The sequence below is a fragment of the Drosophila suzukii genome, chromosome 3, assembly GCF_043229965.1.
Source record: "Drosophila suzukii chromosome 3, CBGP_Dsuzu_IsoJpt1.0, whole genome shotgun sequence".
Taxonomy (NCBI): Eukaryota; Metazoa; Arthropoda; class Insecta; order Diptera; family Drosophilidae; genus Drosophila; species Drosophila suzukii.
In genome coordinates this window covers 60,709,027-60,733,447 of record NC_092082.1, presented here as the reverse complement: position 1 = coordinate 60,733,447, position 24,421 = coordinate 60,709,027, and the positions used below count along the sequence as shown (strand labels likewise).

At 36.7% G+C, this 24,421-nt stretch overlaps 1 protein-coding gene across 1 annotated transcript in view; it reads right to left on the bottom strand.

The window, feature by feature from the left end:
• Positions 1 to 8,388: 8,388 nt before the first annotated feature.
• The window catches only part of LOC118877764 (uncharacterized), a 45,963-nt gene continuing 29,930 nt past the window's right edge, over positions 8,389 to 24,421 (bottom strand). The window contains exons 2-3 of the mRNA XM_070996472.1: positions 10,202 to 10,361; positions 8,389 to 10,133 (exon numbers count right to left, since the gene is read on the bottom strand). Of these exons, the coding sequence (XP_070852573.1) occupies positions 10,309 to 10,361 (53 nt within the window). The 3' untranslated portion in view covers positions 8,389 to 10,133; positions 10,202 to 10,308. The remainder of the gene's footprint in view (positions 10,134 to 10,201; positions 10,362 to 24,421) is intronic.

Genomic DNA, 24,421 nt, shown 5'->3' with positions numbered 1-24,421 from the left:
CCAACCTGAAGACATTTGGTACAGCCGTGACTGGATATATGTCCAGGGGTTCCTGTAACAAATGCCCTTGCAGGTGCATCACAAGCCACCGCCCTATGTTCTAAATTTACTTTTTTGTTTGAAATTGTTAGTCCGTTTATGATAAGATCGGACAATTCACTAGTAAATTTTGACATGTATTGAACACAATTAGATTGCTTATTTTTAGATGAAAAAAATTCTACTGGAAAGGCGGGGCATTTATTAATATTAATATCACGAACTAAAATAGGCCACAATTGTGCACAAGAGCTTTTAGTTAAGGGAAGACCGCCAATATTAACGTCAATGCTTAAAACTTCTGGAAGATCTGCTACCACAGATAATTTATCTAATTGCTTCGATAAGCCAATATGCAAATAGGAACCCCCATCTATTTCCATCTATATCTAACGTATTGCTGCGTTTAAATTTATAAAAAGGCCTAACATTTAAATTTTCTTCATTTAAAATTTTGATTAGATCTATAGCGCAACTACGAGTTGGCTTGTGCTTTATAAACCACTGCTTTAACTTAAAATTTAAGTCTCCCTGATCGGACTCAATGCTTTCTATATCTTCCTGATTACCTTCTACATTATCTTGACCTCCTAATCAATTTTCCTGATCTACATCTAAATGTTCATGATTTTCTAAATTTTCCTCACCTATCTCTAGATTATCCTGACCTACTTTTAAGTTTTCCTAATCATCTTAAGCTATCGCAGAACAGCATGTTTGCAACCGTTTAATGATATCTTTTAAGAGCCGCGTCTAGTTTTAATTTCGGCTAATAATATTAAAATCGCCTCGCTAAAGCTATTATAAAAGGCTCGAAAACGATCCGTTTTCGAAATATCCAAAATGAAACTTTGCCTGCCACAAAATGAGCGACCAGTAGTTCGTTTTTTTGTCGTTTTTGGATCCGAATCTATACTCGTTGCACGTTTAACTTTTGCGTAACTTTCGTTTGCGATATCGCTAACGAATTCTTAGTCCACTGCACATTTTTAATTTTTAGTACACAAGCCGCACAAAACGCTTAAATCTATCTGCCGCCCACATAAGCATACAGTTTGCCAAATAATTCTTTGCAAAAGGAAAAATGTCATTAAAATTCATTTTAAAGTTGTATTTTTATTAACAAGAATAGGACACGTTTAATTTTTTCTTTTATATTATGGTTAAGGTGCCTAATATCTACAACTATGAATAAAAAACAGAGCATATTTCAGCATGAAACTTAGGAAAAAATAACAAAAACAAAAAGTCAGATTATAATCAGTTGTGAATTAATTCTTTGCAAAATGTAAGCGTTGGTTAAATTCAAAACGAAATCAATATTTGGTGTGGTGTCCTTTGGCATCCAAGACAGCATTCAGGCGACGAGGCATAGATTGAATAAGTTGCAAAAAACATGGAGTTTTCTTATGATTTTTGATTTTGTACGCACACTTTTTCTGATGCGAAATCGGGCCATTTTGTACATTTTAATTTATATAAGAAAAAGTATAAGTGTTTAAAATTTAAGAGTTTCATTAAACGGAAGGTGAATAAAGATAATATCTGTAAAAACTAAAATAAAATTTTTAAGATATTTGTAACATGTTTTATTTTTAACTCTAAAGTTCCCAGAAATGTTTGTACGCATACGTTTTCTGACAAGTGTATATGAAGATCTTGGAGCCAAGCTTTTTCACAGTCCGTCTGCCGCTCCGAATAAACGCTGTACATGTATTATAACCTTTTCGTGCGTTATTAATTATAAATATTAGGGTGGCATATTTGTTGTCTTCCCCACAAACAGGCTGAGTAACGGATATCTGATAGTCGAGGCACTTGACTATAGCGTTCTTCCTTGTTATACCCGTTACTTGTGGAGTTAAAGGGTATACTAGATTCGCCGGATAGTATGTTACAGATAGAAGAATATACATATATATATTGTTGATTAGGATAACTAGCCGAGTCAATCTAGCCATGTCCGATTGTCCGCCTGTCTGTATGAACGCTGAGAGCTAGAGTGTTAAACTAGGCATGCAAATTAACTATAAATTTAATTAACTATTCCTATTAATATTGTAAACAAATTATTTTGGCAAAGCTTGCTACTGAGTTCTCACAAGTTCTTATCACATAAGCATTCTCACACTCGCACCTTATAAACCAACGGCGAGTCAAGCTTGAGACAGATGTAAACAAATTCCCCCACGGTAGCCAGCAACGTCGAGACAAGCTCAAGTCTAAACATCCGCTAGAGTTATGACACCGGGATCCCATATTTAAGGTGTCGCCTTTGCATTCAAATTTTTCATGCTGATCACAGCAATCCTACTTGGTCATTAAGGTCGGAATAAAGACTTCGGGAAATTACGAGGACAAGCTTTCAAAAGCTTCGATCCCGAGGCAACAAGGGAAGAGAACCAACCAAGCTTGGGCAGTCGGAAAATTAGCATAAGATATCACTGTCTAAAAATAATTGTGAAAGTAAAGTTTAAATAATTTAAATAAAAGTTTATATTATTTTTTTTAAACGAGATCCGTTTTTGTAATTCGCAGATACCTGGGCTTCCTGCGCAGCACCAGCTTGTCTCAGCAGGTTGCCACGCCCACTTTAAAACAATAACAAATGACTATAACCATAAAACCCGTCTAGCGCCCACATGTATTAAAATTTTGTAAAAATTTAAATGAGAGTATTTTCTTGTTATCAATACCTATCAACATGTTAACATACAAGCCAGTCATTAAAAAGGTTTTACCAATAAATAATAAATATTTTGCAATTCAATCCAGATTGCACACCACATGCAGCCAATAAGCTGTTTTCACTAATAAGCCATCAAGCCGCTAGGGCGCTATAGGCTTGTTTTCGCTGTAGGCCAAGTGGCGCTATAGAAGAAGAGGATAGGTGGCGCTATAGGCTAGATGTGTTAGTGAAAAGAGCAGAGTTGCTTTAATCATAAATCAATCCCTCTCGCACTCCCTTAAGCTGATTAACGGGTATCCAATAGTCGAGACCATCGTCTATAGCGATTTCTCATGTTTTGTTGTAAAATATGTAAAGCAAAATTCACCACACATTGTCATATAGTTTTTGTACTATTTATTAAAACATTTAATTATTTGGCATCCACAATTTTTAATAGTTTTAAAAAAGTTTAACGAGATTTTGTTTCTGAAAGCTTGGATTAAGCATAGAGATCCAGATATTCTTCCGTATCGCAAGTGTATTTCAGCAGGTGTATAACGCCCACAACCCGCCCAAAACTGTGGCGTCAGCATTTTTAAAGATAAAAACTTAAAATAAATATTTTTTCCTCTTGTCAATACCATGAAAAAAGTTAAAATGGAACCTTTAGTTAAAGAGTAGTGATTTCAGCCTGATTTAGCAAGAACATCGTCAATGAAGTCCCAGCCAGTAGATAAAAGTGAAAAGTGTAAAATTTGAAGTAGAACAAAAATAATAGATGTAAAAAGTATACTTATTTTGAAGTTAGTTAAGCTGAGTAACGGGTATCTGATGTCGACGCACTCGACAATAGCGTTCTTCCCTTTTATTGTTTGAAAAGATACGAATTATTAAATAAAATCAAGTGGTGCCACTTTTTTATCGAAAACAACATGGTCTCAATCGGCTACAAGTTGTGAATAAGTCGTACTTAGTGATGTATTTAGTATTATATTTGATTTTGTTCTTACAAATTTTAACGTTTAATGTGCTGAAGCTCGACATTTAGGTCATCAATTTATGCATGGTTTGTGTCGTTACTAAGCTTAAAGTTGAAGGAAAGCACAAAACTGTATTTCCTTACAAATTTCGGGTTTATGTACGAATTTGGGCTAGATTTCGGTTAGAAGCTGTTCATAAAACTTTCCCAGTGAATATTACAGCTTTTAAACTATTTTAAAAGTCACAAAAGAATTAAAACAAAACAAGGACGAAAGCTACAGATACGTATTACTCAGCTTAAGGGAGCAAAGGTAGATAGAGATGGCTTGACCAACTGTGTTAACTCAAACAATAGGTACTGAGACAAATTAATTTCAGTAAAAAATTTTTTTCTAGCATGAAAACTGTGGGTGCCACAGTTTTGGGCGGTTTGTTTGCGTTAGACTTGCGCTGCGTACAAAGCCAAGGAATCTTAATCTGAAGTCCCAATTCTCCAACTTTGATAGTTTCCGAGATATCAGCGTTTTTACGGACAGACGGACAGGGCTATATCGACTCGGCTAATGATCCTGATCAAGAATATATATACTTTATGGGGTCGAAATCGTATCCTTCTACCTGTTACAACTTTCCGAAGAATACCCGTTTACGAGTAACGGGTATAAAAATACGAAAAACCAACAACAAATCTCTGATACGAAGAACATCTAACTGACACTATTTTGGTGTAATTTTGATATTTTCGAAAATATCAATTTTCCACTTTTTGGTATCAAAAGGACAATACGCATTGGCATTTTTTAGTAAGAATGTGTGGTCACACTGACACTATTTCGCAGTAATTTAATGTAGAGGTGCAGAAACATCGATGTTCGTGTCCATCGATGTTTTCAAAAAAAACATCGAGTGAAACATCGATGTTTAAAAAAAAAAAGAAAATGCAAAAAGAACAGAAACAGCACAAACAGTAACATGAGATTTATTTGAGATCATTTAAAGTGTCTATTTCTATTCAGGAAAAAAAGTTGATCAACCACTTCAGGTTTAAGCCTTGTCCTGCGGTCAGATATGGTTTGTCCAGCTTTGCTGAATACTCGTTCAGACTCACAGGACGAGGCTTGTATACAGAAAAATTTTTTTGCAACCAATTTCAGTTCGTTGTCAGCAGTAGAGCTGCAAAAACATCGATGGTAGCCCCATCGATAGTCTTGATAGTTTGCGGACTAAGCCTCGATACTATCGCGATAGTATCGCTCATATATAAACGTTAGGGGTATTCATGTAAAACCAATATAATAGGGGTGTTCCTTAAAATAAATCATTATTTTCAATTATTGACAACTAAAAACGCAATAAGTTTAAATTCAAGTGAGATCTTTTTAATACATATTTATGAGAAATCAAATCACATTTCTTTGGTAAAAACCGATTTGGCTGTCTTTCCATCTTTGGTCCTCTCAAAAAGATCCCACACCGAACTTCCAAGCCGGTTGACCTTTTTTAACGACTTTGCTCCTTGCACGTTGCACACGATTCCCACATCCTGCTCCACACCCTGCTTCACATTCTGCTCCTATCCTTGTCTCCACCTATAGTTTCATGAAGAATATATGTGAATTTAAGCTCTTTATGTCTTTGCCATCCACTTGCTTTTTGCACCGCCAGCCATTTTAAAGGAACTCAAACAACACCGGAACCACCAGAATTTGAATATTTCTGTCGAAAACGAGAAAAAATTAATATATATTACATTTTCCGTATGCAAAATGTGCGTACCTTCTTATTAGATCGAATTTTTTGTAAAACTATCGTGATAGTCTGAAAAATATCGAAGTCGGTGACCGGCGGCAAACCATCGATACTATCGATGGTTCCATCGATTTTTTTGCAGCTCTAGTCAGCAGTCATCTGTAAAAAACATTTCTTTTTTAACATGTTAGTCATAATTATTTAAAAATCATACCTCCCAATACTTCAAGAAGTCGCAAGTGTCAGGAATGTTTTCTTTTTCCATATATTGCCTTGTGGCAATAATGGCATCGGCTCTGGTAGACTTTACTTTAGGCTTATTTTTTCTCACCGAGCGCAGAGTTGTTTGTGAAAACATCGATGGTGGTCACGATCCATCGATGGTTCCGATGTTTCGAAAACATCGATGTTTCTGCACCTCTAATTTGATGCTCATTCGGGTTATAAAAAGACAATTTTTAGGGTTAACTTGATACGATTGTTGATTTCACACCCAAAAAAGATTAATAATTTAATTTGCATTTTTTTAAAGACAAATTTGTTTTTTTTTATTAAAGTTAAATGTGTGTTTTATAATTTTTTAATCTTATAAATTTTCTGCCGCCGACCAGGTGTACATGGATAGGCGGGCCGACTTTAAAGGGTTAATAGTGTTCATTAAATACTAATAATTTATAACGCTCACTTAAGACAAAGGGAAATACCCTATTATTTGTAATTTAAATGGGTTTTAATTTATGTAAGTTTAAATTTTGTTCATCTTTTCTAAGAGTTAAAAAAATTTCTTCCTAATATGTAAGACCCATATATTCCAAGAGTTTAATTAAAAAATTTTGAAAATTATTTTTAGTATTATCCATTATAAGAAAATATTCTGATGATTTTATGTCAGAAAAGGTTTTTTTATTATTTCATGCTAAGGGAATATGAAATATTTTTTCGGCACATAACATTTCGTGAATACATTTCAGACTCCCTATGTTTTTCCTCAAACCTAAAGTTCCAAAAGTATTTCGGAGGCCCACTCCTTCTTATTATATGCGGAAAATGAGTGAGAAAATGAAATTTTGGTTTAAGGGGCTTGTCAAATTATCGCACAAAATCCTAACTAATATTTTAAACAAGAAGAGATAAATTATTAAAAAATTCTGAATCAAATTTATTCCTTAGCAACAAATGAATTAATGTAATTAAATTGGTAAGATATGTCCAAAACTCATTTCCATTAGGAACCAAATCTCCAACTATTAATGTAAAATTATGCATTAAAGTTTTCATTTCAGATGCTGAGGTTTTAATCGAAGAACTTGTAAGCTGATGAAGCTCAAAATCGATTGATTTGTTTCCGATTTCGGTTTCACCGTACTCAAACATTTTTTTGCGAAAGTTAAAACTCTCTAAAGTAAAAAACTTTTCCTTAAAAGTAAAGTGTGCCAGAATTTCATATACACTGTACCTACAAACACCCTCAAACAAATCGTGCATAACGTCAGCAATAAAATTGTCTGTTACATGAAAATATCTAAGCTCATTAAAAATGCAACTCGATTTAATGCCAGTTACCCTTAAATTAATTTCTTTAACTGCTTTTTCATAGCTGTCTTTCGTTCTTAAATTTTCTGATAATGCAAGATATCCTTTGGCATTTTCCTCTTGTAACAGAATGCAAAATCGGCAGTAAAAAGATGCGTTAAATGAAGTTGTACAGCCAAGAATTTCGTTCAGACCTAAATTGTCTCCAAGAATATTTGATAAAACAAAATATATTCTCCTGGGCCCGATATTCGTAGTTATTGTTATGCCAACTTCTTGAAGTTTTTCAAATGTTTTTATAAGAGGTTTGAAAAATATATCATCGCCATATTTATACCCGTTACTCGTAGAGTAAAAGGGTATACTAGATTCGTCGGAAAGTATGTAACAGGCAGAAGGATGCGTTTCCGACCCCATAAAGTATATATATTCTTGATCAGGATCACTAGCCGAGTCGATCTAGCCATGTCCGTCTGTCCGCCTGTCCGTCTGTCCGGATGAACGCTGAGATCTCGGAAACTATGAGAGCTAGGCTATTGAGATTTGGCGTACAGATTCCTGAGCTTCTTACGCAGCGCAAGTTTGTTTCTGTAGACTGCCACGCCCACTCTAACGCCCACAAACCGCCCTAAAATGTAACTCCTACAGTTTTGATGCTAGATAGAAAATTTTAACTGAAATGTATTAGTCTTGTCAATACCTATCGATTGACCAGAAAAAAATTTTGCTACGCCCACTCTAACGCCCACAAACCTCCAAAGAAAAAAGCTATGACGTCAGAGCCAGACAATGCGAAATGTTTTTACGCGTGTATGTGTGTGTATGTAAATAGTTGCCGGCCGAACTTAGCGGCAAAGAAAAAAGCCCTGCCGGCGCTCACAGAGAGCAAAGTGCGCGGCTAACTTATTCTATTGAATAATGAACCCTTTATCCATTTGTCCCATTGACGGGCAAAAACCTTTAAAGATCTGTACATCTTTATTTATCTCTTTCAAAGAATATGAATTAGCTTAATAAATACCTATAGATTGTCCCAAAAAAACTTTTCCGTTTTCAGTCCAATGCTCTCAAACCAAAGTAGTTAGGACAAGCCTTGACACAAGAGCCAGAAAACGACATACATACATACATATGTATTTATGCATGTGTGTAGACGTAAAAAATTGCAATCTAATATCCGAGGCAAATAGAATTCTCTCAAACAAAGCTATTCAACCAAATATTTTGAAATACAGAATGTGCCTTAAAATTGTGTATGTTTAGCAAGCATACATAAATATAAATGTTTTTTGTCTATTTTATGTGTTGCTTTCTCATTCTTGGCGCTGGCTGAAACAAAAGCAGAGCCGAGAAATGAGAGCAAGGGAGAGAGAACAAACTGCGCGGCTAACTTATTTTAAAGTTTGTTATCTGAGTAACGGGTATCTGATAGTCGAGGTACTCGACTATAGCGTTCTTCCTTGTTTTTTTTATGAAGGCTTTTAAAATAAGCCGCGACAAAAATTTAATCAAGTTTTGACAAAAAATGTTGGTGAATTACAGGAAATGTATAGTAAACGCCACATATGTTGTCCACTACGGAATGGCTTCCTAGTGGGTTGTTTACTTCGAATCCATCGAGAAAGAAAAAAATGGGAATAACTATTTTCGATTTAAAGTGCTGTAGTTTTTCCTTCCATGAATCTGAATTGACATATTGAGAAATTTTTGTTTGGCTCTGAAGTGTTTTCATATTGTCTAGAGTTTCATCTAAAATGCCTGGTAATTCGAAAAACTTTTTAATTTGAAAATCGATTGACATTACACAACCTTTTATATTACCGGCATCTAGGGTGGGCTTATAACCCTTTTGAACTTCCTGAACTTCATTGTTGACGTCAAACACAATTGGTTTTTCAAAAGATTCATCAGAGAGGAGTTTTTTTTAGGAGTTTGTGCTCTGTGCTTATGTTTTTAAATGGTGTAGAACAAAACTTTAAAAATGAATCGGTTTGAGCTTAAAACTCCTTTTGTAATTTATCTAACAATAGCTGCTTAACGGAATCTACTATAACTTTGTTTACTACTTCTATACTTTCCTTTATGTAAAAAACGTCTTTCCTACAAAAATTGTCTTTCGCGTATAATTTTGTAAGTGTATCTTAACATACTGATAGAATTTTTTCCTCAAGACTGGAAATCTGATTTTCAATCGAAACATGTGTTATTAAAGGAACATTTTCAGGGAAACTGGGAGTAACAACATTTTGGGAGCAACTTGGGCCATCTTCATCAAAACACTCCACAGCTGAACAACTTGGATTCTGCACAGAATTATCATTGTTACTCTGAACTGATTTTATGCTTAAATGTCTTTTGAGGTGGGATCTAGATCTATGCAAAGAAGAATACTCCTGACGACACTCATTATTTACACATTTATAAATGTCGATTATTTTTAATCCATGATGGTTCTTGAAATGGTAACATAGACTTTCAATATTGGAAAACTCTTTAAAACACTTAAAACATTGTAGCTTCATTGCAAATATGTTAAAAATTAAGGCTAATTCTAAAATTATAAGCTAACATATAAGGTAACATAAAAACAAAATGTAAACAAAAAATTATATTAAGGTGATTACAAACTTACATACAAGTGGATAACATAATATAAAGGAATAAGATTAAACAAAAAAGACTATATACAGGCATACTCCAAGTTTTGTATTAGTTTTGATACACAAGTGTGTTTTCGATCAAAAATGGATTCAATTCCAAAAAAATTAGTTTGCAAAAAACTCCAAACTTTGTGGGACTTTTCCGGATACTTTAAGGAAAATACTTGAAATGCTTTAAAACATGTATCTAAAGCTAAAATGAATGCGTTAAACGTGTAGGTAATCGTGCCAACACAAACATAAAATTCAGTTAAATGTTTTAAATCCTTTCCGACAACTATAAGAAATGGTTGAATTGTGGATTCCAATTCTAACGATTTCTGGTTTCGCAACTCCAGCTGATTTTGCAAGTCATTTATAGTTGCTACATGTGTTATACAACTGCTGACGCTGTCCTGTATTGTTGCCTTTCTCAGGAACTGTGTGGTATTTTGCTAAATAGCGATATGACGGTTTGAGGGTGGCGTGCAGCAGCTTGAACAAAATGCAATCCTTAGAGTCTAAAATAAAGATTTTTGTTTATTATTTTGTATTATAGGGCAGAATATAAATGTTAATATGTACTTACTCGAATCCGTATTGTCGTCTATTGATACCTTAAGGTTTTTATAAAAAATGTTCTTCACGATCGCATTAAAAATTTGAAGTAAGTTTGGAACCGTGGTAGCCCATTTATTAGTCAGACCATTTTAAAATCCACAATGCAGTTGACAAAAGTCGTGCTCCAACTAAAAACAAAATGTTATTAATAGTTATCAAATATAAATATCTAAAAACACACAAAGACATTACGAAACCAAACAAATAATTACAAGCCAACACTTGGCATCGTGTTTACAAAAGTGTATCCGGTTGCCTGCTTGTAGAGTGGAAACTCTTCGACTACCTCTTGTAAAGTTATTGGCTGACTTATTAAATATTTTCACTAATCGTATGTCACTTTCCACAAATCTGATCAAAAATATCGATAGAGGCTACAAAATTATCTGTCGCTTGCAGCTGTATTACTTTTCAAGCCCTCTTATTTTTCCTTTGGTGGTTATGAAGTCTTTTATAAAGTATACCTCCTGGGTTGCTTCTCCTTCCTTCTTTACAACAATAATTTGTTTGCCAATTTCAGAAGATTGTAGTATTTCGTGTGTGCTCTAGATTTTTATTTAGTAAAGAAAACCAATAGAAACAACAAATTATAATAAAATAGTAAAGTAAAATATAATAAATAATAAACATCATAAAATTAACCTTTACCCAATTGTACTCTTAATAATTTAGCAAAAGACCACTTTGTTTTTAAAATTCCTTGTTAAATTTTGATAAATAGCTTAGAGTTGGCATAGAAATAGGGTCTGACTGTGTAATTGTCTGCAAATGATTTAAAACCGGTATGATAAGACCCTGAAAAAAACTCACAAAACAGTTTGCTTTAAGTGACATCGATTGAAATTTCTCACTTTTGAAAGTTTCCAATCAAGTAATTTGGATCTAAATTCGGAGCGCATCGCATTGTATTCCCGATTAGGAAAAATGACATTAAAGACCTCATTTTCAATGTATATAAGTTTTTCATAGGTATATCCGCACTCTAATATTATTAAAAAAGTTTAATTAAATAAGTAGTGTTGAATTGTAAATAGTGTAACAGCAAACGAACCAGTTAAATTTATTAGACAGCCTTCGTCCAAATTAGTTTCTTTAACAAGTTTAAGCCGCTTCTGCATAGAAACGTTGTTCTCCATATTGAACTTAAACGACAAAAAAAAAACAAGGAAGAACGCTATAGTCGAGTACCTCAACTATCAGATACCCGTTACTCAGCTAATGGAACCAAAGGGAAATGGAGGTATGCAAGCAGCAAAGCGAGATTGAAATGCGCCACCTACCCGTGATATCAATATGTGGTTATGTGGGCGGTAGACAGATCGCTTGCAAATACTTCTGCTATTTTGAAATCAATGTGAGCTTCGTTTACGGGAAAACATGTGAGGGGCTTGATCATGGATGATGCATGGATGAGCAAGAGACAACAGACATCAGAGTGTCAGAATGGCGGCTACCCACAGAGCCGAAAAGGCGCAGAAGGCTGTCCAGGAGGACAGTAGGCTGCGCTAAACGAAATTCTTCCTAACGACGTGACCAAATTGAGCTGCAACGGCAATAGCTTGCAGGTGAGGCTCAGTTATTGTGGTGCTCAGGTGATAGTCCAGGGACGGTTTGTTAATGACAGCAGCTCCACCACTATTTCTATCATCGGGGTGGTTGGCGCAGTGCATATCCATGGATTCGAAAGAAAGAACGACTGGTAAAATTTGTATCTGAGATTAACAAAATGTCAATGTTACGTTCCTGGAGGATCCGTAGTTAGTCGGCTTAGACGTCACGCTCTGTAACATTTGCAGCGTCGTCGTCATGACCGACATCACTTAATCAAAGCGTTCCAGCAGTTTTTCAATTGTCGCCGCTTAAGGCATTCAGCAGCCTCTTGCTGCTTTTGTAAATTATGTGGAATCTTTATGAGATTCACAAGATACGCTGAACACCCCTGCGGTCAATTTAACCAATATAACAGTTAAATGGTCTACACCCATGGAATTGTTACCTTGTCCAACAAATGAATTACTCCCATAACAGCAAAGGACCAGTCTCGAAAATGCTTTCGTGGAGTGCAGACGCGTTTTTGCATCGCTTGCGAAATTCTTTGTGAAGACTCTATGGACAAGTCCACCTTTGTGGCACATCAATTTGTGACAGTGTTCAAACGCTCCCTTAGATCTGATGTATCACGAAAACAAGTAAAACAGAGGTCAAAAGGAAACAGTTGCAATTTGTTGATCTTGTAAATTACCGCTACTTCGAACTCAAATTCAAATTCAATTATAAACTTAATAAAAATAAAATAAAAAAACAGAAATCCGTTCCCCGCATTTGAACCTGGTGCCCCCTGCCGGTAAGGTGCACACCTTGCCCACTATGCTATGACTGCTTGCGTGAAACATACTCTATGTGGGTTTGTGTACTGGAAGTCGGTAAAGCAGTACCAAGCAGTGCACAGCCTCCAATATACCTACATTGTCGGACTCCGAATCCGAATTTGACATCCATTCAAAGGTGGCTAAGGCACAGAAGACTATGACTAATGCTCTAAGTTCCTCCTTACAAAAATGTTGCAGCATTTATAAAAACAGTTCCATCAACGCATTACCTTTATCATCCCAAGACATTGAACCCGAGCTAGAAGCCATATCCGGCGACGATAAAGATTGTAACAAACGCCGTCCATGGACTCAACCGAAGAAGATATAAGAGCTTATCAAACAGCAAGCCAGTTGAGGAACAACCCTGACCAGGCCATGGTAGCTGCAGCAACAACAACAACGTCAATCCAACAGTGTAGGACAAAACAGTATTAACAATACTACCAACAATAATAACTCCAACAATAGCCAAAATAGCATTGCCAAACACCTGCCCAATCACAAGCCACCGCCAATTGTGATCAATAACTGCGAGAATCTTCACGTGTTTATCCGATCCACAGACAAAACCGTTCATCCGTCTAAATACTCCGTAATGCCATTCTAACAATTCCGTTTCAATCCTTGCTGTAGATTCAGACACAGACACGTATAGAGCTATCAGTAAATCTATCAGATCTTATCGCGTGGTTATTCGAGGTGTTCATCACTCCACTCCCGATTAACACATTAAAGAAAGGTTAACCTTGCTTGGTCATATTGTTTGTTTCATTAATAGACCAAAATGACGTGCCTTGAATACTACCAATTCCTAAGTGTGGAACACCAAACGGCTCAGTGTGTTGCGGTCAACGTCAAAACTGACCAAGGGAAAGTAGTCATTGCGTCTAAATATTGTCTCCAAAATTCTCAGCTCACAGCTAACCACTACGAAGAGCTTCTAAGTGAGCTTCGACCAAATTTTATGATTGCAGGGGACTGGAGTGCGCATCATCTACAAACAGGGGCAGAAATTTAGCGGATATAGTACTCACATCTCTTATGCAGGTACTTGCTACCGGAGGGTCTACACATTACCCATACAGCCAACGCATGCCATCAGCCATAGGCTTTGCCATCTACAAAGGATTTCGTGCTGATTTTTTAACCATCTCTGAAATTCTTAATCTGAGTTCGGACCACATCCAATTAATAATCCAGTACAGATTTTCCGCTTTCCCACAAAACTAGCAACCTGCCCCAGAATGCAAATTTTCCACAGTTTCAGGAAGCTATGAACGGTTTATTCACCTCATCATTCACCTCATCATGAACACTGAACACTCCTGATGACATTGACGAAGCTACTGAGATGCTTGTGCGAAATATTCACATCGCTGCTGAATCATCAACCTACGGCCAAAGATCAAACAGACCATCTGAAATAGTATGGAAACGCGGGTTCTTGGACAATTATCATATTAATTCCAAAAAATGTTGTGATGTGTATTGGTTAACCAAATTGCAGTTTTTTAAGATTTTGTTTTTAGCAAAGTAAAATAAAGAACTATGTGCAAAGAGCGCAACGATACACTCAGCCACTATGTAATGCATATACCGCGGAAAGATTGCAGACTGTTAGTGGGAATACTCACAGGCCACTGTTTGGCCGCATTACACGCAACCACACTCGGAATACTCAACAGCCGCACTTGCAGAAAATGCGATAAATCGAGGGCTATCGAAACCCCGGAACATCTAATCTGCAATTGCCCGGCTTTCTCACGAGAAAGAAGAAGTTACCTCGGTGTCCCAGTACTGGCATCACTAGGAGACGCCTCCAGCAGGGAACCAGGCAAACTTCTTGCCATCGCCGAAAACACCTCGATCAACCGGACAACTAAGGGCCACATTAACCTTAGCGTGTCCCCTTGAGGGCCGTTCGTATATGACTATATATTTGACATAAATAACAAGAAGGGAAGTTAGCTTCGGGAATCCGAAGTTTGTATACCCCTGCAGCTATAATTTTTAAATTTAATTTGAAATTCTCAAAAATACAAATAATGATATTCCCAATTTTATAATATAATATGTCAAAAAACACCGAAGCTGTAGTTTGTTTCATATTATATTCCCACCAATTTTCCGATTGTTCCTATGGCAGCTATATAATACAGTCGTCCGATTTTGATAAAATTAAGTTCGAAACTCAAAACTATTTAAAAATATTATTTGTAAGCGTATGAGGTTATAAGTTAAACAAGAAACGTAGTTAACTTCGGCAAGCCGAACTTTATATACCCTTGCAGTTATAATTATTAAATTTAATTCGAAATTCTTAAAAATAAAAAAAATTATATTCCCAATGGTATAAGATAATATGTCTAAAAACACCGAATCCATAATTTGTTTCATATTATTTTCCCACCAAATTTCCGATCGTTCCTATGGCAGCTATATGATATAGTCGTCCGATTTTGATAAAATTAAATTCGAAATTCAGAACTTATTAAAATATGATATTAACAAGCGTAGGAGGGTTTATGTTAAAAAACAGCAAAGATACAATTAAAAAAAAAAAATTTCCGTCATTTCCTATGGGAGCATATACTACCTGCAAAAGAAAAAGGACTTTTGGGAAAGTTTCAGGCCGATAGATTTAAAACTGACAGACTAGTTTGCGTACAAACGGACGGACATGGCTAAAGCGACTCGTCTAGTGATGCTGATCAAGAATATATATACTTTATGGGGTCGGGAACGACTCCATCACTGCGTTGCAAAGTTCTGACAAAAATCATTAAACCCTCTGCAAGGGTATAATAAAAATCATTAGACATTTTGAGTGCAATTAAAATTGCACGTAAATCAATTCATCAATCAATTAGTTCTAAGAAAAATTTTAAAATACTTCGTGTAATTAATGTACTCAAAATTGGAGGTTTTCTTCCAATCGTGTCGATCTTGACAGCCCTCAGACCTTTGGTGGTTTAAAAAAATTAATTTCTCTGGTACCCAATAGACCTTTGCTATGAAATTTATCCCACATTTTAGAGGGGTATTTGTGAGAGATTTACTCCCAGAAGCACCAAAAAGTCGGGAGTGTGGTATAGTAAACCTATATAATTCACGATCAAGTGGTACTTATTGGATTCCATCTAATAAAAATAAAAATAGTATACATTACTTTGATAGTTTTTAAAATCTATAGCCAAGTTGTGAAATACTTGGGATATAGAATACAATTACAATAGAGTTCAAGACTTTGGTACATACAACTGTGGACACCTGTGCCTCGCTCTTCTACTTTCTTTCGTAGAAGATGTGGAGTTAGAACGGGTCTTTTTAAATGGTTAATTTACATTTAGGGGTTGAAAATCAATGTATGGGCACGTGTATGTGTGAGCTTTATATAGTGTATAAAGAGGACCTGCACAAGCCTAAGTTTTTACTTCACATCGGAAGTTGTCTAGAGGACAAGAACTTTTGATCATTCTTAACATAAGACTATAACAGCTCATAACAGTTAGTTAACAACTAATAAAAACTATTGAACATGTAGCATACAGCTACTAAACAGATAGTTACCATCTGATAACAGCAAGTAACCAGCTAACACCAACTAGTAAACAACTAATAAAGTAGTTTGTGACCAGACTATAACAATTTCTAACAACTGTACCAAGTCCAAACAGCTCAACCTCCGTTTGAATCAGGATAACCAGATGAGCGTTGTAATTAAAGGGTTCAATAAGTTTAATAAAAAGACACAGCTATCGAAGACAGGGATGCTTGAATATGTAAGATTCCCGATCCTCAAGGCGAAGCGCAAAACAACAAAGGTTGGAAAATCTATTACTCTCGAGTTTGAGGAACCCATTTTGTAGATGCAGGAAAGGTACACCTCTCTTCAGGATGACATCATATATGAAATGGATGACGGAAAATTTTATGAATGACAATTCGTATTCAGAAATAAGTCAATAATCATATAAGGAACTAAAAATTTATGACAATAAAATTACATTTTCTAGTGGAATGAGTTGTAATCTGACTCCTGGTCTGTACTCTCAAATTTTTCTTAGTAAAACTAAAAACTATGATGATTAAGATTTGAAAGTGTATCAAAAAAATATTTCAGGAACGAATATACACAGAGTAGGCCTTAGCCCTAACAACCGAATAAAAATATAGCAAAACAAGGAAGAACGCTATAGACGAGTACTTCGACTATCAGATAACCGTTACTCAGATAATGGGACCAAAAGGAAATGGAGATATGCAAGCAGCAAAGCGAGATTGAAATGCGCCACCTACCCGTGATCTCAATATGTGGTTATGTGGGCGGTAGACAGATTTAAGCGTTATGCGCGTTAGAGTGGGCGTGGCAAACTTTTTTTGAATCAGTCGATAGGTACTGAGGAGACTAATACATTTCAGTTAAAAATTTTTATCTAGCATGCAAATTGTAGGAGCCACTGATTTACGCGGTTTTTGGGCGTTAGAGTGGGCGTGGCATATTCGCGTAACGGAATTTAAATCTAAAATCCCATTTCTCCATCTTTGATAGTTTCCGAGATATCCGCGTTCATGTTTACGATTTTTTGAAGTTTGTGGGCGGTTTGTGAGCGTTGCAAACTTTTTCTTGGGTCAATCGATAGTTATTGACGAGAACAATACAATTCTAGCATCAAAACTGTAGGAGCCACAGTTTTGGCGTGGGCGTTAGAGTGGGCGTGGTTGTTTCGTGCTGAAACAAACTTGCGATGCGCTGGAATCTCAGGAATCTGCCTGCCTAATCGCAGTATTGTAGCTCCTATAGTTTCCGAGATCTCAGCGTTCATACGGACAGACGGACAAACGGATGGACGGACAGACGGACATGGCTAGATCGACTCGGCTAGTGATCCTGATCAAGAATATATATACTTTATGGGGTCGGAAACGCTTCCTTCTGCCTGTTACATACTGTAGCAAGCAGACACACACACACACATACATATCCCTAAGCATCTGTTATACATACATACTACAATAAGTTAGGTCACACATTTATTAAACACATATATACATCTCTGTTACTCTTAAGAAACACTATGCTTGTCTCACTCCAGTACAGTACAGTACAGTATGAGGTATACCCCCAACGCTTGTGAAATAGGCTAGGCCTGTACAAATCTGTGCAATAAAGATCACATTTGCTGCGACCGCCTAAGAAGAAACACCTAGAAAGTGCCATCTACAATTTCAGAAGTGGGATTACCGCGAAAAATTTTTTTCTCGCGTCCTTAACTTTGCCTACGAGCAAAATAATGCAAAAGTTATTAAGTGAGCTATTTAAAATAGTTCGTAATAATGAACACCATTGCTGCGGACGACTACACAGCATCAGAACTTCGATGTTGGCTGAAAAACTTGGGTTGCCGAAAAGCGGTACCAAGGCAACAATAGAAAAGCGGTTGAATGGTGTGCCTCCGAAGCCCGAGTAGATTGTCCAGTACTGGACCCCAAGGACATGACCGACATTGAAGCTGGGCCCGAGGAAAGATCAGGACGATGGTGGGGCTACATCGCTGGATGCCCAAAACAGCGACGAAGCTGCCAACAACAACATGTGCGTTCCAGAAATTTCCATGCAATTGGAATCTCTGAAGCGTCACTTAGTAGTGGTCCAATTGGAAAATGAGTTTCTCAAGCTGGAAGTTTCCCGGCGTCAGCCATTGAATAGAGTGACCGCACCTTTGTCGAGCAACTTGCCAGAAGTCCAGAACAATGTTTCCACACCAAATCAAACCAATGTAACCCTGTCGGATTTGGAGAATATTGTTGAAGAGACTCCCAGACCTAATACAACCCTTTTAATAACAACTCTTTGGTGACCTCGGTTAAGGAAATGCTTTCACCTTTTGACGGTGCTGTTAACAGCAAAGTGCCAATTAACACGTGGATCGCACAGCTCAACGCGATCATAAAAATGTACAAACTGAGTGAACGCATAACTCGTATGCTGGTTATGTCAAAGTTGAAAGACCGTGCTCAAATTTGGTTTTAACTCTTCTGAGGACTTTCTGTCCTTGCCAGCCCAGGACCTCTTAACTCTACTCGGGAGGCTTTTCAGTCAAAAGAGAGCAAGTATCATCGAAGGAATACCGGATACTCTTCTACGACAACAGGCACACATGCACTGTTTTAATTCGACTACCCAGCTGTTGCAGGCATTCTCCAAAGTAACATTGCGGAAACCATCTCTCGCATTTGGACGCCACAAAGTCATTGCTTCAACTGTATTTCCGTGGGTCGCTTGCTACAGTTGTGGAAGTTTGGAGCACCTGATTTCCCATTGCAACGAGAAAAAGAACGCAACCAAAAACAAGGAAGAACGCTATAGTCGAGTACCTCGACTATCAGATACCCGTTACTCAAAGGGAAATGGAGATATGCAAGCAGCAAAGCGAGATTAAAATGCGCCACCTACCGGCGGTAGACAGATTTAAGCGTTATGGGCGTTAGAGTGGGCGTGGCAAATTTATTTTTGGATCAATCGATAGGTATTGACGACACCAATACATTTCAGTTAAAATTTTTTATCTAGCATGCAAATTGTGGGCGTCACAGGTTTTCGCGGTTTGTGGGCGTTTAAGTGGGCGTGTCAAATTTTTTTTGAGGTCAATCGATAGGTATTGATGAGAACAATACATTTCAGTTAAAATTTTCTATCTAGCATCAAATATGTAGAAGTTACAGTTTCGGGCGGTTTGTGGGCGTTAGAGTGGGCGTGGCAGTCTACTGAAACAAACTTGCGCTGCGTAAGAAGCTCAGGAATCTTTACGCCAAATCTCAATAGCCTAGCCCTCATAGTTTCCGAGATCTCAGCGTTAATCCTGACAGACAGACGGACACACGGACATGGCTAGATCGACTCGGCTGATCAAGAATATATATACTTTATGGGGTCGGAAACGCTTCCTTCTGCCTGTTACATACTTTCCGACGAATCTAGTATACCCTTTTACTCTACGAGTAACGGGTATAATGAGTATGTGAGACCGTTTTAAAGCAAACAAATCGATGGCATATAGCACTGTTTTGGGAAGAGATTTTATAAACATTTGTAACTTTAAGATTGTTCGGGAAAAAGATTGTTCAAATGATAGTTGTGCTAATGATTGTTTGAATGATAGTTGTGCTAATGATTGTTTAAATGATAGCTGTGCTAATGTTGTTCAAATGATAGTTGTGCTAATGATTGTTCAAATGATAGTTGTAATAATGATTGTTCAAATGATAGTTGTGCTGATGATCGTTCAAGTGATAGTTGTGCTGATGATCGTTTAAATGACAGTGGTTGATAATCGTTTAAAGGATATTTGTTCAAAAGATAGTTATATTGCAAATGATCGCTCAGATAATAGTAATAGTGAGACGGATAGTAGTTTTAAATTTTATTGCTCAAATGTTGGTCAGATTGGAAACGATTGTGCTACTGATAGCTGTGAGAAAGATGATTGTTTAAATTAAATTATAAAGGTTTATTGTGGTCACAAAGAAACGCAAAGTGATTCGTGTAAAATTATAGACTTAAGTCCAAATTTAAGTGTCCAACCCGGCGATCATTTCGAGTCAGAAATTATGTCAATTGAATACCCTGATCCAGCCGAATGCAACCTGTTAAATATTAGCGATAAGTGTGAGTTTACGTTAAGAACAAAAATGATAGATATTTTTGATAAGTTTTATACGAAACCGAAACGGCCAGAGATCCCCTTAGGAAAATGGGAAATGAAACTGAACTTTGATAAAACTAAACCGTTTAATTACGCTCCAAGGCGTTTATCATACACAGAGAAAAGTCAAGTTCAGAATTTATTAGACGATTACATAAAAAACGGTATTATTCGAGTAAGCGAGTCTGAGTATACATCACCTATAGTTCTAGTTAGAAAAAAAGGCTGCAGAATTAAGAATGTGCGTAGATTACCGAACCCTTAACAAAAACATGCTTAAAGATAACTACCCCACCCCCTAAATAGATGACCTTGTTGATAAACTGTCTGAAAAAACTATTTTTACCAAGTTAGACTTTAAAAATGGGTTCTTTCACGTGCACATGCACGAGAATTCAATTAAATATACCGCTTTTACAACACCTATGGGTCAGTATGAATGGCTTAGAATGCCGTTTGGTTTACGAAACGCACCAGCAGTTTTTCAAAGATTTGTAAACAAAATATTTGACGATTATATGGATGACATTTTAATAGCAACGAAAGATAGTAAGAGTCATATGGAGATATTAACGGAGGTCTTTAAACGACTGGTAGATAACAAGCTTGATCTTAGGTTAGTTCATTCAAAGAGAAATAAAGTATTTAGGATATATAATATCAGGAGAGGGTATTTAACCTGATTCGAAAGGTATGCAAGCAGTAAAACCCTTTCCTGTACCAACAAGAACGCATGAGGTTCAAAGTTTTCTTGAACTGTGCTCCTATTTCAGACGCTTTGTCAAAGATTTTTTAACAAAAGCAAAGCCGTTGTATGATCTTGTAAGAAAGGCCAGAAAGTTCGAACTTGGTGCGAAAGAGTTAGAGTGTTTTAAAATATTAAAAGTAAATCTTTTGGCAGCCCCTATTCTGGCCTTGTACAACCCAAAAGTTACATTGTGATGCTAGCGCCCTAGGTTTTGGTTCAATTTTAATGCAGAAGAAGAAAGATAGTAAGTTTCACCCCGAATTCTATTTTTCTAAACGCACGACGGATGTGGAGGCGAAGTACCATAGTTTCGAATTAGAAACGCTCGCTGTAGTTCACTCGTTTAGACTCGCCTTTTTACTCGCTTTAGAATCTATCTTCAAGGAATACAGTTCAAAATAGTTACAGATTGTAGTGTTCTTCCCCTGGCGTTAAATAAGAAGGAATTATGCCCCAGAATTGCCAGGTGGGCACTTTTTCTTCAAGATTATGACTACGCTCTAAAACATAGAGCCGGCAAGCGTATGCAGCATGTCGATGCACTTAACAAGAACACACACATACTGACAATCGATTCTAATTCATTTGAAGAAAACTTAGTTATATGTCAAAGTAGAGATGAGAAAATCAAAAGTATAGCTGAGAAACTTCAGGAAACAGAATCAAAGGATTATGAGATGCGGAATGGAAAAAAAGATAAGGATGGTCTATTATTTTATGTGTCAAGCGAAATGGAAAGCCACGTTCTTTTTAGTTACCACGATCAATTAGGACATGTTGGAATAGATAAGATGGTAGAAGTTATCTCAAAAAGTTACTGGTTCCCCAAAGTTCGTGAGAAATGCTAGCGGCACATTAATAATTGTCTGAGATGTATCGCCTATTCTGATAAGTCTGGTAAGGACGAAGATTTCCTTCACAGCATCCCCAAAGTAAGCATTCCCTTTGATGTCATACACATAGACCATTATGGCCCGGTACACAAGAGTAGAGCCAACAAACACGTACTGGTGATTATAGACGCATTTACAAACTTTGTAAGACTTTATCCGGCAAACACTAGAAAGTCTAGGGAAGCAATAGTAGCATTAAAGGACTATTTCAGGTCGTATAGTAGGCCGCAATGCGTGATCTCAGACCGTGGGACATGCTTCACATTTAAAGAATTTCATGACTTCTTAGAGGAAACGAAGTTAAACACATTAAGATACCCACTGGATCGCCGCAGGCTAATGGACAAGTCGAAAGATTAAATAGAAGCATGGGACCCATGATCGCTAAATTGACTGATCCACACAAAGGATTGTTCTGGGATACAGTTTTAGAAACAGTTCGTGCTCACTTAATAATACGATCCAAAGATCAGGTAGTCAGAACCCAAGTAAAGTTTTATTCGAAGTGTCTCAAAAGGAAAAAGTTATAGATAGCTTAAAAGAGAAATTAGAAGAGTTGAATAAAGTCAGGGAAAGTTGAAATTTAGAAGTAATTAGAGAAAAAGCTACTCAGAGCATCGAGAAGCTGCAAGAATACAATAAACTACGCACAGACCTTAAGAGAAAGAATCCTAAGCAGTACCAGACGTACGATTTAGTTATGATCAAAAACTTCGATTCTCATGTAGGCGTATCCAAAAAGCTAATTCCAAAATTCAAAGGCCCTTACAGAGTGACAAAGGTACTTCGTAATGATAGGTATGTCTTGGAGGATGTTGAAGGTTTTCAACAGTCTAGGCTTCCTTATAAGGGAGTTTGGGCAGTAGCAACTATACGACCATGGATTAATAATGCAAATAGCTAAGAGGTCAGGAGCTCTCTGGTCAGGATGGCCGAATTGTAGCAAGCAGACACACACATACATATCCCTAAGCATCTTTTATACATACATACTACAATAAGTTAGGTCACACTTTTAATAAACACATATATACATCTCTGTTACTCTTAAGAAACACTATGCTTGTCTCACTCCCTCATACTGTATACCCCCAACGCTTGTGAAATAGGCTAAGCCTGTACAAATCTGTGCAATAAAGACACTTTTGCTGCGACCGCCTAAGAAGAAACACCTAGAAAGTGCCATCTACAATACTTTCCGACGAATCTAGTATACCTTTTCACTCTAAGAGTAACGCATATAATTGTTAAGAAATTGATATACAAAGATTTCAGTCTACAACACCTACTCCACTTCGCTCAAAAACAGGTTTTGGTTACATGACTCTTTAGGAATCTAGTCCAAACTATGTTTATTGGAATAATGTTAATGAATTAGTGGAACAATTGAAATTTTTGATAGCATCAAAAGCAATATATATATATACTCAATATATATATTTTGATGGGTATAATTAGGAAGCGCAAATATGTTTTAGATTTGTAAATAATAGAAGGTTATTGATAGGGTATGTACGTGGTGCTCCAAAAGCAAGTCTTAAAGCTGCATGGTAAACGGAGTTGAGTTTTCTTAGAGAGGAGATAGGGCAATTTTCATAAAATGGGAGACAGTAGTCAATCTTGGACATTACAAGAGCATTTATTGTATTTATTAAAGATCTGGTATCGCAGTTGTATCTACGATTGCCTAACCATTTAATTATGTTGAGTCTTTTTGATAATTCTACTGCCAGAGTGTCCGTGTGATCTTTCCACCTGTACCTACTTGATATGGTAAGACCAAGGATTTTAAGGGAATTAGCTTGGTTAAGAGAGTATGCTTGTGATGTAATCTTAAACTTGCACCTATGTTTCCGGCAGATATGCAAATGCTCCTGAGTAGTCGCACCAGCTTAATATGTCTGTGAATAGACATTTTGTTAACATTTTTATGTGTTTTCTTCAGTATTGTGAAGTCATCTGCATAGGAAAAGAATCTGAATCTCCTATGAACTTCAATGGTGCGGCATAGTTTGTTGTAAGATATTAAAAAGAGAATCACAGACAGCGGTGAATCTTGCGGGATCCCATTGTACAGTGGTCTATGGTCTTCAGAAAAAAGAGTTGCTCACCTTGACTTTGATCTTGCGATTGGTTAGGAAGTTCTTTACGAAATTCAGCAATTTCGGTCCAATTTTCCAACTCTGTAGCTCGTCTATTATTGCGTAATGAATGAATGATTGAGAGGTGGCTTCTGGTTGATAGGGCTGCGGTAGTCTGGTAGTCTAACAGAGTTAGGCATTCAGATACGGACATGCCCTTTCGAAAACAGAGCTGTCGACTATCGAGGAGCTTGCAGTTTATTGCAAGCCACCAGAGTCGGTTTGCTATGATTTTGTCTAGCACTTTCGAAAGACAAGGGTTGAGCGATATGGGACGATACGAGGTTAGAGATGTTTTGGGAGTATTGGGTTTATGGATTGGTATTAT